General features: G+C 42.7%; 1 protein-coding gene across 1 annotated transcript in view; it reads left to right on the forward strand.

Annotated features, from left to right (window-relative positions):
• The first annotated feature begins 218 nt into the window (after positions 1-218).
• The window catches only part of LOC139372324 (brevican core protein-like), a 33,350-nt gene continuing 17,359 nt past the window's right edge, over positions 219-16,209 (forward strand). The window contains exon 1 of the mRNA XM_071112050.1: positions 219-301. Coding sequence (XP_070968151.1) covers positions 282-301 — 20 coding nt within the window. The 5' untranslated portion in view covers positions 219-281. The remainder of the gene's footprint in view (positions 302-16,209) is intronic.

Genomic DNA, 16,209 nt, shown 5'->3' on the forward strand with positions numbered 1-16,209 from the left:
TCTCCTCCATCCTCTTAGTTGAATGACAAAAGTGGGCAGTTCAAGATTTCATATTTGCCCTCACTGTCCCAAACTCTCTCTTTTCTTCCTCTCCTTTGCAGCCGGTCGGACGTACGCGTCCCATACCTGCATAGAGTTCCCAGTATTCTTGGGTACAGTATTGAACGTCGCATTATCCCGCGCGCACTGCACCAAGTGAGGGAGCCGATGCCGAAAAGACTTCCCATCCTTTCAACCCAAAAAATATTAGAAAATCCAGGATTGGACAACCATTAATCGAAATGTTTGTCGAAATAATGCGGTAGGTGTCGTTTTATTGATAATTTAGCCTAACAAGTTTGGACCGATGGCGTTTAAATGAGGGCAGAAAGTTATAGTTGGCTTTGTCATATATATATATATATAGCCTGCATTGATGTGTGACATGCAATTTTCTTTTTTTCCTCTCATTGCTTTCCTTCCCCGGTGGTCCTGAATTTAGCCTACTCTTATTTACATGGGCTATAATTGGGCTACAAGCAGGATTAGACCGTTTAGGGTCGTATTTCTTTTAAACTCACCTGCGCCCTCAGAATGTTTTTTTCTGAAGAATAATGTTCGACGTTTATTCTACAGTTAAAATCGGATGCGTAATTTGAACATATTTTCATCAGATTGAGAATAAATCCAGAAGCATAACTTTTCATTTCACAATGTCTCTGCATTGTCCTTTGACTGGTGCATCTTTAACTTTGCTTTGTAGCTTAAAGTTTAATACTACAGAGCTTTGCAAAATGTTCCACAAACTGTATTTCCACATAAATACGCACTTTCATCAGCAGTATTATTTAGTAAGAGACACCTTCTGCCCATGGTTGGTTTAACCATTAAGAGTCTATTGACGCACCCGTGCGTCAATCTAAGTAACATCATTTTAAACAATCCCCATAAAAATCCTTTAATTTAAACTAGAGATATGTTTTTGGTGTACATGGGCTGCCTCAATGACCACATCCACATATGTCAGCCTTCTGCATCTGTGGTGGAAGGTGGCCAAGCTACAGTGGTGTTTGTCAAACCATGAGATGTCCAAAAATCAATCTTCTCACAAATAAAATGTGAAGCATCCAAAAGGGTTCGGCCTACAAACTAAAGTGACCACTCTATGGAGAGATGAGAATCTCTGGAATACTATGGTGTTCATACAAATTAATGTAAGTATGAGTGTAGTTTTGTGCAAACAAAAGTAAGGGGTTAAATATTTGTTCAAAAAAAGCAAAATATTTCCTGACACTTATAAACCTCATTCCTTATGATTTCTTTTTTTTACTGTATTTTTTGGGGGGCATTTATGAATGTATTATTCAATATGTTTCTAGTGGCAATAGTAGTAAATGCCAAATCAAATATTTTATCAAATCATACATTAATTTATATATATATATATATATATATATATACCTAAATATATATATATATATATATATATATACACCTAAAGGGGTACTAAAATTAAAAATCAATGGCTTAGACTTTTAGGTCTTAGCTCTTTTTGTAATGTAGAAACCTAAACACCATTAAACTCTCTCTCTATTCTATCTATCCATTTAAGCACAAAATAACTTTCCTTCACCACTTTCGTTTTTTGCTGTCCTCTAGCACAGTACCACTCCTAGTACTTCTCAGTTTCAACAGGGTCACAAATAACACCTCTCTCACTGTCTTTAGTCTTTACTTGTCCTTTCTCCCACTCTGTCTATTCCCACTGGGCACACAGTGGTTGAATCAACTTTGTTTCCACGTAACTTCAATGAAATTGAAGGAATAGACGTTGAATTGACGTCTGTACCCAGTGGGTTTTCTCCTCCCTGCGAGCTCTCTATTCCCCCCCTCTCTGTCCCCCTCTCTGTCCCCCTCTCTAATGTAGTCTCTTAGTGGACATGTTGCCTTTGGCATCACAGGCTATAAGCGTCAGTCTTTGGTGCAGCCAAAAACGTGATTTTGCTGTGTTTTATATATATATATATATATATATATATATTTTTTTTTTTTTTCTTCCACACTCTGAGGTTGGAATAATACTGTGAAATTGTGAAAAGGACGATAATGCCCTTTTAGTATAAGAGCTCTTTGAAAAGACAGCCTGAAATTGTAGCATGTTTTGGTAGGATGGAGTTTTGGCCTGCCTGGTGACATCATCAATAGAACAATAAGGTGGAGAGTTCCAAACCTCTCTGCCAATAACAGCTAGTTTTCAGTTTTCCACTCCCCACTCAGACCACTCCCAGACAGTCTTAGCAAAATTATTTTTGTTTCTTTTTGAGAATTTTTATAGAAAACAATCACAGTAAGGTACTTTATTCTTACCCAGAAATAAAAATGGCTGCTTTGGACATTAAAGCCTAATAAGTAGCAACTGTGGTGGGACGAAACCGTGGTGAAATATTTCATTTTAACATGAACTCTTTTCTAAAGAGAGTCGTTGCTTATTCACATGATGGGTTTTGACCCCTGCGGCACTGCTTAGGCACTTTAATCTAGTGGCACCAATAGGATTCTAGCTAATAACTACCAAACTATTATCAATATTGAACTTCAGGGCTCCTTTTAACCAACCTATGATGCCAGATATGGTTTCAAATGGCTGGTGACACGGTGGGCATATATTACTTGTTACTATCGCTAGCTTGTGTACTTTGTTGCTACAAAGGTTGTTGTCTATATCCCATATTACAGTAGAACACCCACCCCCCAAGATATTTTTGAGAGATACGGTCTTGAAAAACAAATGTTATTGCCACTATTGGTTGTGAATGTGAACTTCTGAAGAGTTCATCAACCACTGGTAGGTTGTACAACTAGGTTGAAACCAGAGTTGGGGTCAATTCAATTTCAATGCTTTTTTTAGTTTATTTGAAGACACTTTCTGATAGACTCTGGGTGCCATCAAATAACATTTTCAACCAACCGTTTCACACTCAAGAAGCTGAAATTTCAATAGTAGGGTGGTTGTGTGATTCACACACATTTTGATGGCTAAATGAAATGGAAGGATGGATGGATAAACTTAATAGATACAGTACCTTGCGAAAGTATTTGGCCCCCTTGAACTTTGCGACCTTTTGCCACATTTCAGGCTTCAAACATAAAGATATAAAACTGTATTTTTTTGTGAAGAATCAACAACAAGTGGGACACAATCATGAAGTGGAACGACATTTATTGGATATTTCAAACTTTTTTAACAAATCAAAAACGGAAAAATTGGGCGTGCAAAATTATTCAGCCCCTTTACTTTCAGTGCAGCAAACTCTCTCCAGAAGTTCAGTGAGGATCTCTGAATGATCCAATGTTGACCTAAATGACTAATGATGATAAATACAATCCACCTGTGTGTAATCAAGTCTCCGTATAAATGCACCTGCACTGTGAGAGTCTCAGAGGTCCGTTAAAAGCGCAGAGAGCATCATGAAGAACAAGGAACACACCAGGCAGGTCCGAGATACTGTTGTGAAGAAGTTTAAAGCCGGATTTGGATACAAAAATATTTCCCAAGCTTTAAACATCCCAAGGAGCACTGTGCAAGCGATAATATTGAAATGGAAGGAGTATCAGACCACTGCAAATCTACCAAGACCTGGCCGTCCCTCTAAACTTTCAGCTCATACAGCTCATCATGATCAGAGATGCAGCCAAGAGGCCCATGATCACTCTGGATGAACTGCAGAGATCTACAGCTGAGGTGGGAGACTCTGTCCATAGGACAACAATCAGTCATATATTGCACAAATCTGGCCTTTATGGAAGAGTGGCAAGAAGAAAGCCATTTCTTAAAGATATCCATAAAAAGTGTCGTTTAAAGTTTGCCACAAGCCACCTGGGAGACACACCAAACATGTGGAAGAAGGTGCTTTGGTCAGATGAAACCAAAATTGAGCTTTTTGGCAACAATGCAAAACGTTATGTTTGGCGTAAAAGCAACACAGCTCATCACCCTGAACACACCATCCCCACTGTCAAACATGGTGGTTGCAGCATCATGGTTTGGGCCTGCTTTTCTTCAGCAGGGACAGGGAAGATGGTTAAAATTGATGGGAAGATGGATGGAGCCAAATACAGGACCATTCTGGAAGAAAACCTGATGGAGTCTGCAAAAGACCTGAGACTGGGACGGAGATTTGTCTTCCAACAAGACAATGATCCAAAACATAAAGCAAAATCTACAATGGAATGGTTCAAAAATAAACATATCCAGGTGTTAGAATGGCCAAGTCAAAGTCCAGACCTGAATCCAATCGAGAATCTGTGGAAAGAACTGAAAACTGCTGTTCACAAATGCTCTCCATCCAACCTCACTGAGCTCGAGCTGTTTTGCAAGGAGGAATGGGAAAAAAATTCAGTCTCTCGATGTGCAAAACTGATAGAGACATACCCCAAGCGACTTACAGCTGTAATCGCAGCAAAAGGTGGCGCTACAATGTATTAACTTAAGGGGGCTGAATAATTTTGCACGGCCAATTTTTCAGTTTTTGATTTGTTAAAAAAGTTTTAAATATCCAATAAATGTCGTTCCACTTCATGATTGTGTCCCACTTGTTGTTGATTCTTCACAAAAAAATACAGTTGTATATCTTTATGTTTGAAGCCTGAAATGTGGCAAAAGGTCGCAAAGTTCAAGGGGGTCGAATACTTTCGCAAGGCACTGTATATTAGCATTTACAATCTCTTTGGAATTTCCAGTCCAGCCCAAAGAATATAGAATAATCCTGACTAGAGATTTCCAAGTCAATGACATCAATCTCCCATTGACATCAATTCCTGATTTACATGGAAGTTCGAATTACAGCACACACACATTTCTCAAGTTACGATGCGGCCGTAAGTTGGGGGAGTTGGGAGAGTAATTTTCCCCAAGGGACTTTTTTTATGTTAAAAGATACGAGTGATTTATGAATTTGAGGAAGCAGGTTTGAGGAACAAGCAAAAAAAGGTATCTGAGGTCTACATGGTTGTTAAGGGGATATTTCACCCAAATGACATTGTTTCCTTTCAATCCAAAGTGTGGATTTTCGTTTCAGAGTAAGGAAACAAATATGTCAAGTGGGTGAAGTATCCATTTAACAGACAAGGTTGTAGGGGAGATTCAGAGGTAGTACTTAAAAAAAGGGAACTTGCACTATCCTTCTGTGTTCATTGAACAAGGGGAAGTTAGACAAATGAACTAGGGTTACGTGGGTTAGACCAGTGATGAAGAGACTAAGAGCCGAGAGAATTAAAAACAAGCGGCCAACATTCTCTTGTGTGTATCTGGGCCAGAACATTTCTTTTGCAATTTTCTATAAAACAACATGTGGATGTTGTGCCCTTGCTAGACCGTGCAGAGACTGCTAAAATCCTCTGCTTCCCCTGTGACACAGTCTCCTCAGTCTCCTCATCCAGGGAAATCAGGACATCATGCACCTTTCTTGTCTTTCATCCCACCCTGCAGGAGGCGAGAGCAGGACGCTCTGAGTGCACTCTGTTTCTCTGGCTTTCACCACACAGCCTCGGGGACTGTGGGCTTCTTTAGTTCAACTCAGTAATGGACACGGTATATAGGGGGGGGGGGGGGGGGGGGGCATAAGCAGAAAAGTGAGAGGTGTCCATATAAGTGAATGGGCCTGAACAAGTACTGATGGAAGTGGAGAGCAGGAGGTAAGGAGGGAGAGTAAGATTATTTCTAAACAAAAACTCTCCATTAAGCAACCTTGAAATGAAGTGACGGAAAACGTAACCTCACTAAAATGGTTTCAAGAGTCAGTGCTGTCTTACCTAGAGCTTGTAGCTGTTTGTGTGATTTGATATGGCTCTTGTACAGTGCAGTACAAGTGTTTGACATCATAGTAAAGTGCAGCATGGGTTGTGATAACCTATTTTCGAAGTCCCCACAATACCTCCTCGACAGCTACATAAGCGATCTGCTTGCATTGTGCCTGTCTTTTTGTGTCTGCATAAAGCGTCCATCATGGTCCAAACCATGTGTTCTACAATAATGGACCTTTTGGCTTTCAAATTTTCAGCGCGGCTCAAGAAATTCTCTTCAACTGTCAACACATTCAAATGAAAAAAGGACGCGTACATGGAGCCACGTTGGTTGGGAATTTTTAGGAAGGTGCGCATTCGGACTGTGCATCCCCCCGCGGACGATAGCGTAGCTATGTTACAAGGGGACGCAGTACTATCACGTCTCAGCGTCTGTGGATGAAAGAGCTGGTTAAAAGAGCCCTATTTTGTACTGTGTGTACCATGTACTTGAGGATATTGCACAGGCAGCTTTTTCTGGACATGGCAGTGCTGTTGGTGGCGTCTCTGGGCCACGCTTGAGTTCTATTCCCTGTTTTCTTAATTAAAAAGAACAGAAAAGCTGACTGCACAATAACTGGCCAAGGACGTTCTTTCTGAAAGATGTGGCCAAGAGGCACCCAACAAATCAGGCCTGACTGCCATTTTATTCACCGTCATCAGTCTGTCGCCATCAGGATGAACACAAACCTGTGTTTACGGATACTCGCGTAACAATGGTACAGTTTGAGAGGCCCTTGGTTAGTGTTCTCTTCATGTGGTCATTGCTTTTCTTCAAATCCTGTTTTAAGTGATTCCTAGTAGCTTTTGGCTTCTTTTTCCATGAAATAAAGAAAACGGGCCAGTATCTCTTGTCCTGTAATTTCCCAATGTGGACGTTTGTAAGAGAATGGGTATAAAGTGAAACACAGTGTGCAGCTGTCCACTCTCGTGCCGCTCGCCTTTTGTCCGACGTTTTCCAGTCAAGAATATTAATGGCTGCCTGTCTGTGGAGCTAACCCAGCTGGCACGAATACAAACAACATTTATTCAACCACAAGGCAGTGTCGGTTTATACGACACTTGTGTCTGTTTGTCTGCTCTGTGTATGGATTCCTTTGACTGGATTTGATATACAGTAACAGCAATGATAAGAATAAGGGTGGAATTAAAAAAAAGAATAGATTAATGATCTGTGTGCTGCAATTGACTCAATTGCGAGCGACTTCAGAGTTGAAGCGTGAGGCTAAATTTATCTGCTGTTTTGGTCCTGTAGCTACCACTTTGTAGCTGTGTGAAGCACACCCGTACCTGCGCAGACACTACAGTTGAAGTCAGATGTTTACATACACTTAGGTTGGAGTCAATTTTCAACCACTCCACAAATTTCTTGTTAACAAACTATAGTTTTGGCAAGTCGGTTAGAACATCTACTTTGCACGACACAAGTAATTTTTCCAACAATTGTTTACAGACAGATTATTTCACTTATAATTCACTGTATCACAATTTCAGTGGGTAAAACAATTACATACACTAAGTTGACTGTGCCTTCAAACAGCTTGGGAAATTCCAGAAAATGATGACATGGCTTTAGAAGCTTCTGATTGGCTAATTGTGTAAGGGGGCGCATACTGGCGGCAGAGAAGTCAGACGCAGGATAGAAAACTGTGTTTCCAGCGGTGCAGTTTATTAAACAAAAACTCACCGGGAAACATAACAAATATAACACATGGGTACAATACCCTACGCACGCCAGGACAAATGTGCACAAACACTTACAAATAACATTCACCGACAAACACATGAGGGGGAACAGAGGGTTAAATACAACTTCGGCGGAAGTCGTGACAGTACACCCCCCTGACGCGCGGCCCCAGCAGAGCGTCGACCGGTGTCGAATGGGTGAGGCGCAGGGCGATACGACGAAGACGGTGGAACTCCTGCAGCATAGATGGGTCAAACACGTCCTCGACCGGAACTCAGTTCCTCTCCTCCGGGCTGTACCCCTCCGGGTTGTACCCCTCCCACTCCATGAGATACTGACGGCCCCTCGCCAGGCTCCTCGAATCCAGTATGGAGCGAACAGAAAACGCCGGGGCCCCCCCGATGTCCAGAGGGTGCGGAGGAACCTCCCACACCTCAGACTCCTGGAGCGGGCCAGCCACCACCGGCCTGAGGAGAGACACATGGAACGAGGGGTTAATGCGGTAATCGGGGGGAAGCTGTAACCTAAACATACCTCGTTCACTCTCCTCGCCCCAAAAACCGGAGAGGGTGTGTGGGAGGATGGAACCACCGGACCCTGATCAGAGCGTCCGCGGGTAGCCAGCAGGTTGTCCAGCCGGATGGACAAGTCCACCAGCTGGTCGAATGTGAGGGTGGTGTCTCTGCAGGCCAACTCCTGACAGACGTCCTCGCGCAGACTGCAGCGGTAATGGTCGATCAGTGCCCTGTCGCTCCATCCCGCGCCGGCAGCCAGGGTCCTAAACTCCAGGGCGAACTCCTGGGCACTCCTTGTCTCCTGCCAGTGTTGACCCACTCCAGGGCTTTCCCGGTGAGGCACGAGACGAGGGCGGACACCCTCTCACGGTCCAATAGAGCTGGGTGGACGGTGGCCAGGTATAGCTCCAGTTGAAGCAGGAACCCCTGGTAGTTCGCAGCCTCTCCTTCGTACTCCTGAGGCAGGGAGAACCGAATCCCACTGGAACCAGGTGGAAAAGGGGCGCTCAGAGAAGACTTTCACCAGGTTGTGCTGGTGGAGGCGCTGGAAGAACTCACTGTCTCTCCCAGCGGTCCATAGTCGCGGTCCATGGCGGTGCCAAGATGGTGAAGCATTGCTGCGTGCTCCTGGACGCGCTCCTCCAACTCTATAACCGGGGTACCTGCTCCTGCTGACTCCATAGTTCGGTCGGTGATTCTGTAAGGGGGTGCGTACTGACGGCAGAGAAGTCAGACGCAGGAGAGAAAACTGTGTTTCCAGCGGCGCAGTTTATTAAACAAAAACTCACAGAGAAACATAACAAATATAACACATGGGTACAATACCCTACGCACGCCAGGACAAATGTGCACAAACACTTACAAATAACATTCACCGACAAACACATGAGGGGGAACAGAGGGTTAAATACACAAAATGTAATTGATGGGATTGAAACCAGGTGTGATACAAGACAAAACCAAAGGAAAATAAAAAGAGGATCAGCGATGGCTAGAAAGTCAGTGACTTTGACCGCCGAACACCACCCGAACAAGGAGAGGGACCAACTTTGGCGGAAGTCGTGACAAATTGACATCATTTGAGTCAATTGGAGGTGTACCTGTGGATGTATTTCAAGGCCTACCTTCAAACTCAGTGCCTCCTTGTTTGACATCATTGGAAAATCAAAAGAAATCAGCCAAGACCTCAGAAGAAGAATTGTAAACCTCCACGAGTCTGGTTCATCCTTGGGAGCAATTTCCAAATGCCTGAAGGTACCAAGTTCATCTGTACAAACAATAGTACGCGAGTATAAACACCATGGGACCACGCAGCCGTCATACTGCTCAGGAAGGAGGCGCATTCTTTCTCCTAGAGATGAACGTACTTTGGTGCGAAAAGTGCAAATCAATCCCAGAACAACAGCAAAGGACCTTGTGAAGATGCTGGAGGAAACAGGGACGAATGTACACAGTAAAACGAGTCCTATATCGACATAACCTAAAAGGCAAGGAAGAAGCCACTGCTCCAAAATCGCCACAAAAAGCCTGACTACGTTTTGCAACTGCACATGGGGAGAAAGATCATACTTTTTTGGAGAAATGTCCCCTGATCTGATTAAACAAAAATAGAACTGTTTGGCCATAATGACCATCGTTATGTTTGGAGGAAAAAGGGGGATGCTTGCAAGCCGAAGAACACCATCCCAACCGTGAAGCACGATGGTGGCAGCATCATGTTGTGGGGGTGCTTTGGTGCAGGAGGGACTGGTGCACTTCACAAAATAGATGGCAACATGAGGATGGAAAATTATGTGTATATATTGAAGCAACATCTCAAGCCATCAGTCAGGTTAAAGAGGTTAAAGCTTGGTTGCAAATGGGTCTTCCAAATGGACAATGACCCCAATCATACTTCCAAAGTTGTAGCAAAATGGCTTAAGGACAACAAAGTCAAGGTATTGGAGTGGCCATCAAAGCCCTGACCTCAATCCCATATAATTTTGGGGGGCAGAACTGAAAAAGAGTGTGCGAGCAAGAAGGCCTACAAACCTGACTCAATTACACCAACTCAGTCAGGAGGAATGGGACAAAATTCACCCAACTTATTGTGGGAAGCTTGTGGAGGGCTACCCGAAACATTTGACCGAAGTTAAACAATTTAAAGGCAATGCTACCAAATACTAATTGAGTGTATGTAAACTTCTGACCAACTGGGAATGTGCTGAAAGAAATAAAAGATGAAATGAATCACTCTCTACTATTATTCTGACATTTCACATTCTTAAAATAAAGTTGTGATCCTAACTGACCTAAGACAGGGAATTCTTCAGAGGAATAAATGTCAGGAATTGTGAAAACTGAGTTTAAATGTATTTGGCTAAGGTATATGTAAACTCCCGACTTCAATTGTATGTGTGACCGTGTGAGAGCAAAGTCTTGCATCGTTCTCATCTCAATTTCTGCGGTGCTGCTCATGCCAACGTCATAATGCCGAGACTACCTTTAAGTAATATAGAATCAGATTTATTTACACTCTAGTTCAACTGTCTCTGTCCATGTAATTACTTTGTAAAGACACCGCTTTAAGCACATGCTTTGAAGTGGTCCCAAAATGCTCATAGTCAAAGGGACATGACTTTCAGTTTCACTTAACTCATCAGAGTGAGCAGTAGTAGTATATTACATTTTACATGTAGGTCGTACTTGGCAGTTAAAAGCTGAATTGCACACAACACATACAAGTAAACAAATCTCAAAGCAAAACAAGCGTCAATTAAGAATATCAATGACGCGAGTATAGGTCTGGACTACAATATTCTTAGTACTTAAAGCCTCAAACAGATCGAGCAACAACCGCATATACATACAGTGGGGAGAACAAGTATTTGATAACCTGCAAAATCGGCAGTGTTTCCTACTTACAAAGCAAGTAGAGGTCTATAATTATTATCATAGGTACACTTCAACTGTGACAGAATCTAAAAAAAATCCAGAAAATCACATTGTATGATTTTTAAGTAATTAATATGCATTTTATTGCATGACATAAGTATTTGATCACCTACCAACCAGTAAGAATTCCGCCTCTCACAGACATGTTAGTTTTTCTTTAAGAAGCCCTCCTGTTCTCCACTCATTACCTGTATTAACTGCACCTGTTTGAACTCGTTACCTGTATAAAAGAAACCTGTCCACACACTCAATCAAACAGACTCCAACCTCTCCACAATGGCCAAGACCAGAGAGCTGTGTAAGGACATCAGGGGTAAAATTGTAGACCTGCACAAGGCTGGGATGGGCTACAGGACAATAGACAAGCAGCTTGGTGAGAAGGCAACAACTGTTGGCGCAATTATTAGAAAATTGAAGAAGTTCAAGATGACGGTCAATCACCCTCGGTCTGGGGCTCCATGCAAGATCTCACCTCGTGGGGCATCAATGATCATGAGAAAGGTGAGGGATCAGCCCAGAACTACACGGCAGGACCTGGTCAATGACCTGAAGAGAGCTGGGGCCACAGTCTCAAAGAAAACCATTAGTAACACACTACACCGTCATGGATTAAAATCATGCAGCGCACGCAAGGTCCCCCTGCTCAAGCCAGCACATGCCCAGGCCCGTCTGAAGTTTGCCAATGACCATCTGGATGATCCAGAGGAGGAATGGGAGAAGGTCATGTGGTCTGATGAGACAAAAATAGAGCTTTTTGGTCTAAACTGCACTCGCCGTGTTTGGAGGAAGAAGAAGGATGAGTACAACCCCAAGAACACCATCCCAACCGTGAAGCATGGAGGTGGAAACATCATTCTTTGGGGATGCTTTTCTGCAAAGGGGACAGGACGACTGCACCGTATTGAGGGGAGGATGGATGGGGCAGTGTATCGCAAGATCTTGGCCAACAACATCCTTCCCTCAGTAAGAGCATTGAAGATGGGTCGTGGCTGGGTCTTCCAGCATGACAACGACCCGAAACACACAGCCAGGGCAACTAAGGAGTGGCTCCGTAAGAAGCATCTCAAGGTCCTGGAGTGGCCTAGCCAGTCTCCAGACCTGAACCCAATAGAAAATCTTTGGAGGGAGCTGAAAGTCCGTATTGACCAGCGACATCCCAAAACCTGAAGGATCTGGAGAAGGTCTGTATGGAGGAGTGGGCCAAAATCCCCGTTGCAGTGTGTGCAAACCTGGTCAAGAACTACAGGAAACGTATGATCTCTGTAATTGCAAACAAAGGTTTCTGTACCAAATATTAAGTTCTGCTTTTCTGATGTATCAAATACTTGTCATACAATAAAATGCAAATTAATTATTTAAAAATCATACAATGTGATTTTCTGGATTTTTGTTTTAGAATCCGTCTCTCACAGTTGAAGGGTACCTATGATAAAAAATTAGACCTCTACATGCTTTGTAAGTAGGAAAACCTGCAAAACCGGCAGTGTATCAAATACTTGTTCTCCCCACTGTATATAGCTACAACCCGCACCAGAGTAGCTACTGTACAAGCCCTTTAACACAGACAGCTCAGTGTAGGCAATGTGGTATCTCCTGCACTTATCTCTTCAGTACCATTACTTGTATCATGATGTAAGGCAGGGTTCCCCAACTGGCGGCCCGCGGGCCAGGTTTTATTTGTCCCCCCAAGTTTTCTGAACAAAAAACAACAACAAATTATTAAGACAAATGTGGGTGGAATTTTCATTGTTGGACATAAGACTGTAAAAACACCAGGAAATCAGCTCCAAGTGATTTTAATTTAAGATATCTGTTGCCAAGTATTCCCATGCATAACAGAGAGACGCATGATTGTATACAAATGTTAGCAAGGTTTGAAATTATTATGTTTTAGTCAAACATTATATCTGTTTGGGCTTCTTGTGTTCAATTTGCAGTCTATAAATTATTTGTAATTATGTTCTGTCCCCCCGACCATTCACTCCAGAAATAAAATCGGCCCGCGGCTGAATCTAGTTGATGATCCCTGATGTATGGTGACCTTGGGTATCCAGAGAAGTGTACATGTATAACATACTGTGCATTTGGAAAGTATTCAGACCCCTTGACTTTTTCCACATTTTGTTATGTTACAGCCTTATTCTAAAATGTATTAAATAAATGTTTTCCCTCAATCTACACACAATACCCCATAATGACAAAATGAAAACAGGTATTTAGAAAATTTAGCAAATGTATTAAAATTAAAAACAGAAATACCTTATTTACATAAGTATTCAGACCCTTTGCTATGAGACTAGAGCTCAGGTGCATTCTGTTTCCATTGATCATCCTTGAGATGTTTCTACTATAATGGTTCAGGCTAAGACCCAGATGCAGACACAGGAGGCGGATAGTATGAGTCTCAGAGTTTATTAAAGTACAGGGGCAGGCAAAAGGTAAGTCAAGCAGGCACAGGACGGCAGGCAATAAGTAGGTCAAGGCAGGCAAAGAGTTGCAATCCAAATCAGAGTCAGGCAGGTATAGGATGGTAGGCAGGATCAGGCTCAGGACAGGCAGAAAGGCCAGAACTGGGATCATCATGCTGTTGGGATGTTGTTCATTGGCAGGGACTGGAAGACTTGTCAGGATCAAGGGAAAGATGAACAGAGCAAAGTACAGAGAGATCTTTGATGAAAACCTCCTCCAGAGTGCTCAGAACCTCAGACTGGGGCGAAAGTTCCCCTTCCAACAGGACAACGACTCTAAGCACCGATCCAAGACAATGCAGGAGTGGCTTCGGGACAAGTTTTCTGAATGTCCTTGAGTGGCCCAGTCAGAGCCCGGACTTGAACACGATCAAACATCTCTGGAAAGACCTGAAAATAACTGTGCAGAAATGCACCCCATCCAACCTGACAGAGCTTGAGAGGATCTGCAGAGAAGAATGGAAGAAACTCCCCAAATACAGGTGTGCCAAGCTTGTAGCATCATACCCAAAAACTTGAGGCTGTAATCACTGTCAAAGGTGCTTCAACAAAGTACTGAGTAAAGGGTCTGGATACTTATGTAAACGTCATTTTTCTGTTTTGCTTTGTCATTATGGTGTGTAAATTGATGAGGGGAAAAAAAACAATTTAATCAATTTTAGAATAAGGCTGTAACTTAATAAAATGTGAAAAATGTCAAGGGGTCTGAAAACTTTCCGAATGCACTGTATGTACTAGGTCGCCGTTGGTCAAGTGAATGAACGTGGCTCTGTTTTGAGGGTGTCTGGGGCTCATTTAGTAGGCTAGTAGTAAGCTCTGTGAAACTGAGTTGGAGGTGGATTGGTGCTTGACTATTAGAATTTCAGTCACATAGAATGTGACAAAAAAAAAGCCTGAGTCAAGCCAGCTGGATAGGAGTGAACTCCCCCAACATGAACACACACACACACACACACACACACACACACACACACACACACACACACACACACACACACACACACACACACACACACACACACACACACACACACAGAGTATTTGTGTGTATTTTGATGAGAAGACCTTCATTTAATGTGAGCAGGGCTGTGTTTTTGGGGCAGCTCACAGACTCTGCTTGTCTCTAAAACAGTGTCTGCAGTCAGTGACTTAATTGTCTACTGTGTTTGTTAATAGTCTACTGTGTCTGGGGGGCAGGATGGAGTTTGGGAAACCCTGAGATAACCTAAAGTAGCCAGGCATAAAAGAAACGCCTGAAACAAGATCCCCCACATTCTGGTCTTGACGATAATAATAAATAAAAAACTGTCGGGCGAGGTTATCTTCTGCGCTGTTCAACCAATCCAGTAAATGTGGAGGAGGAGTTAAGATAGAGTGTTACCTTGATAACGTCCATTTGTTGGCAACTCCACTAAGGCTACCAGTCAAAACATTCAGGGAGATTCCTCCGTCCTCCTCTCCTCCGTGACCAGAAAACCCGATAAGTGGTTGTTGAGTGGTCGAGGAGTGTCAGTTCGTTAGTAGACGAACACAGGAGTGTCCTCCTCACCTCAGTAGCCTCCTCTCGCGAAGTACGTCCTCTGATTTGTTTTCCACATTTCCTCCTGTTCTCTCCTTGATTACTTTTGACCTTTTTTAAACAGAGGGGAGGACGGAGGAGAGGTCGCAAGGAGTTGAGCAAAACCAATTGAGATTCTATTTTCATCATTGATGGAGGAAGATAGGCAGCAAACTAGGCAACATATCGGGTTGATACATTTTTTATATATATATTTATTTGCTGTAAATGGTAATTTAGGTCTACAGAATTTTGTGAAAGTGCATCTAGGAAAAACGGGGATGGCATAATGATGTTATAATGAGTGAAATCATCATTTTATAGGTGATTCAATTGGTGGTCAAGGCACACAAAATTGAAATGTTTTAATTTATGTGAGGCAAAAGGTAAAATCCTACCCTTTTGGAGAAGGATCTGGAAAGTACTCAAAAGTATGAAGTAAAGTTTGTTGCCTTGCCTGTCCTTTTTGAAAAGGGCCAGAAAAGTATTTTGAAAAACATTAAAAGAAGGCAAAAAGTAGGCTTCTTCTGCTGTCTTTTGTGTGAGGTAAAAGTACAAGCTTTGTTCAGTTAACTTTCCTGAAACCTACTCACTCAAAAACTGCTTCTACCCTTATTTGTGTGATTGTAGACGTTTATGGTCCCTCCCTTTTCCATCGTGGCTGACTCTGTGAGTTCGTGTGAGGTCAGTGAGAGCGGCCTGCCATGCCTGCTGAGCTAATAACAGGGCCAGACTGGCGAAGGAGCACTGGCAGGCAGCCCTGGGCTATGCAGACATGTCATTTGCTCGTGGAGATGATGAACCACTTCCGGTCAGATGTGGATTTACCCCTTTTTGGGGGCTGAGCTGCCTCTGTGTCCTGTATTAGGCTTTCAAAGCCCCTTTGACTCTTTTTTTATTTGATTTAATTGTGACCGTTTAGTCTTTACTTTATTCCCATAAATGGTAAATGTTCTGTCCTCCCCCACACATTTTTCTCATCATGTGTGCTTTCCCCTAATCTCTTCATCAACTCCACTTTCAATCTCATCATCCTCTGTTTCACCACATATCCCTCTCTCTGCTCCTTCTCGCTCTCAGCTCTCCATCGATCTGTTTGACCCTGTTTATCTCCTTCAATCTACTTGTTTACCCTCTGGCATTGATCTAACATTTTAATACTCATCGTTCATTACATTTTGACCGATCTGTCCTTATGTACACTCAAATCATAGAGGGTAAATAATG

This window comes from Oncorhynchus clarkii, chromosome 18, assembly GCF_045791955.1.
Source record: "Oncorhynchus clarkii lewisi isolate Uvic-CL-2024 chromosome 18, UVic_Ocla_1.0, whole genome shotgun sequence".
In the NCBI taxonomy this organism is placed as follows: domain Eukaryota; kingdom Metazoa; phylum Chordata; class Actinopteri; order Salmoniformes; family Salmonidae; genus Oncorhynchus; species Oncorhynchus clarkii.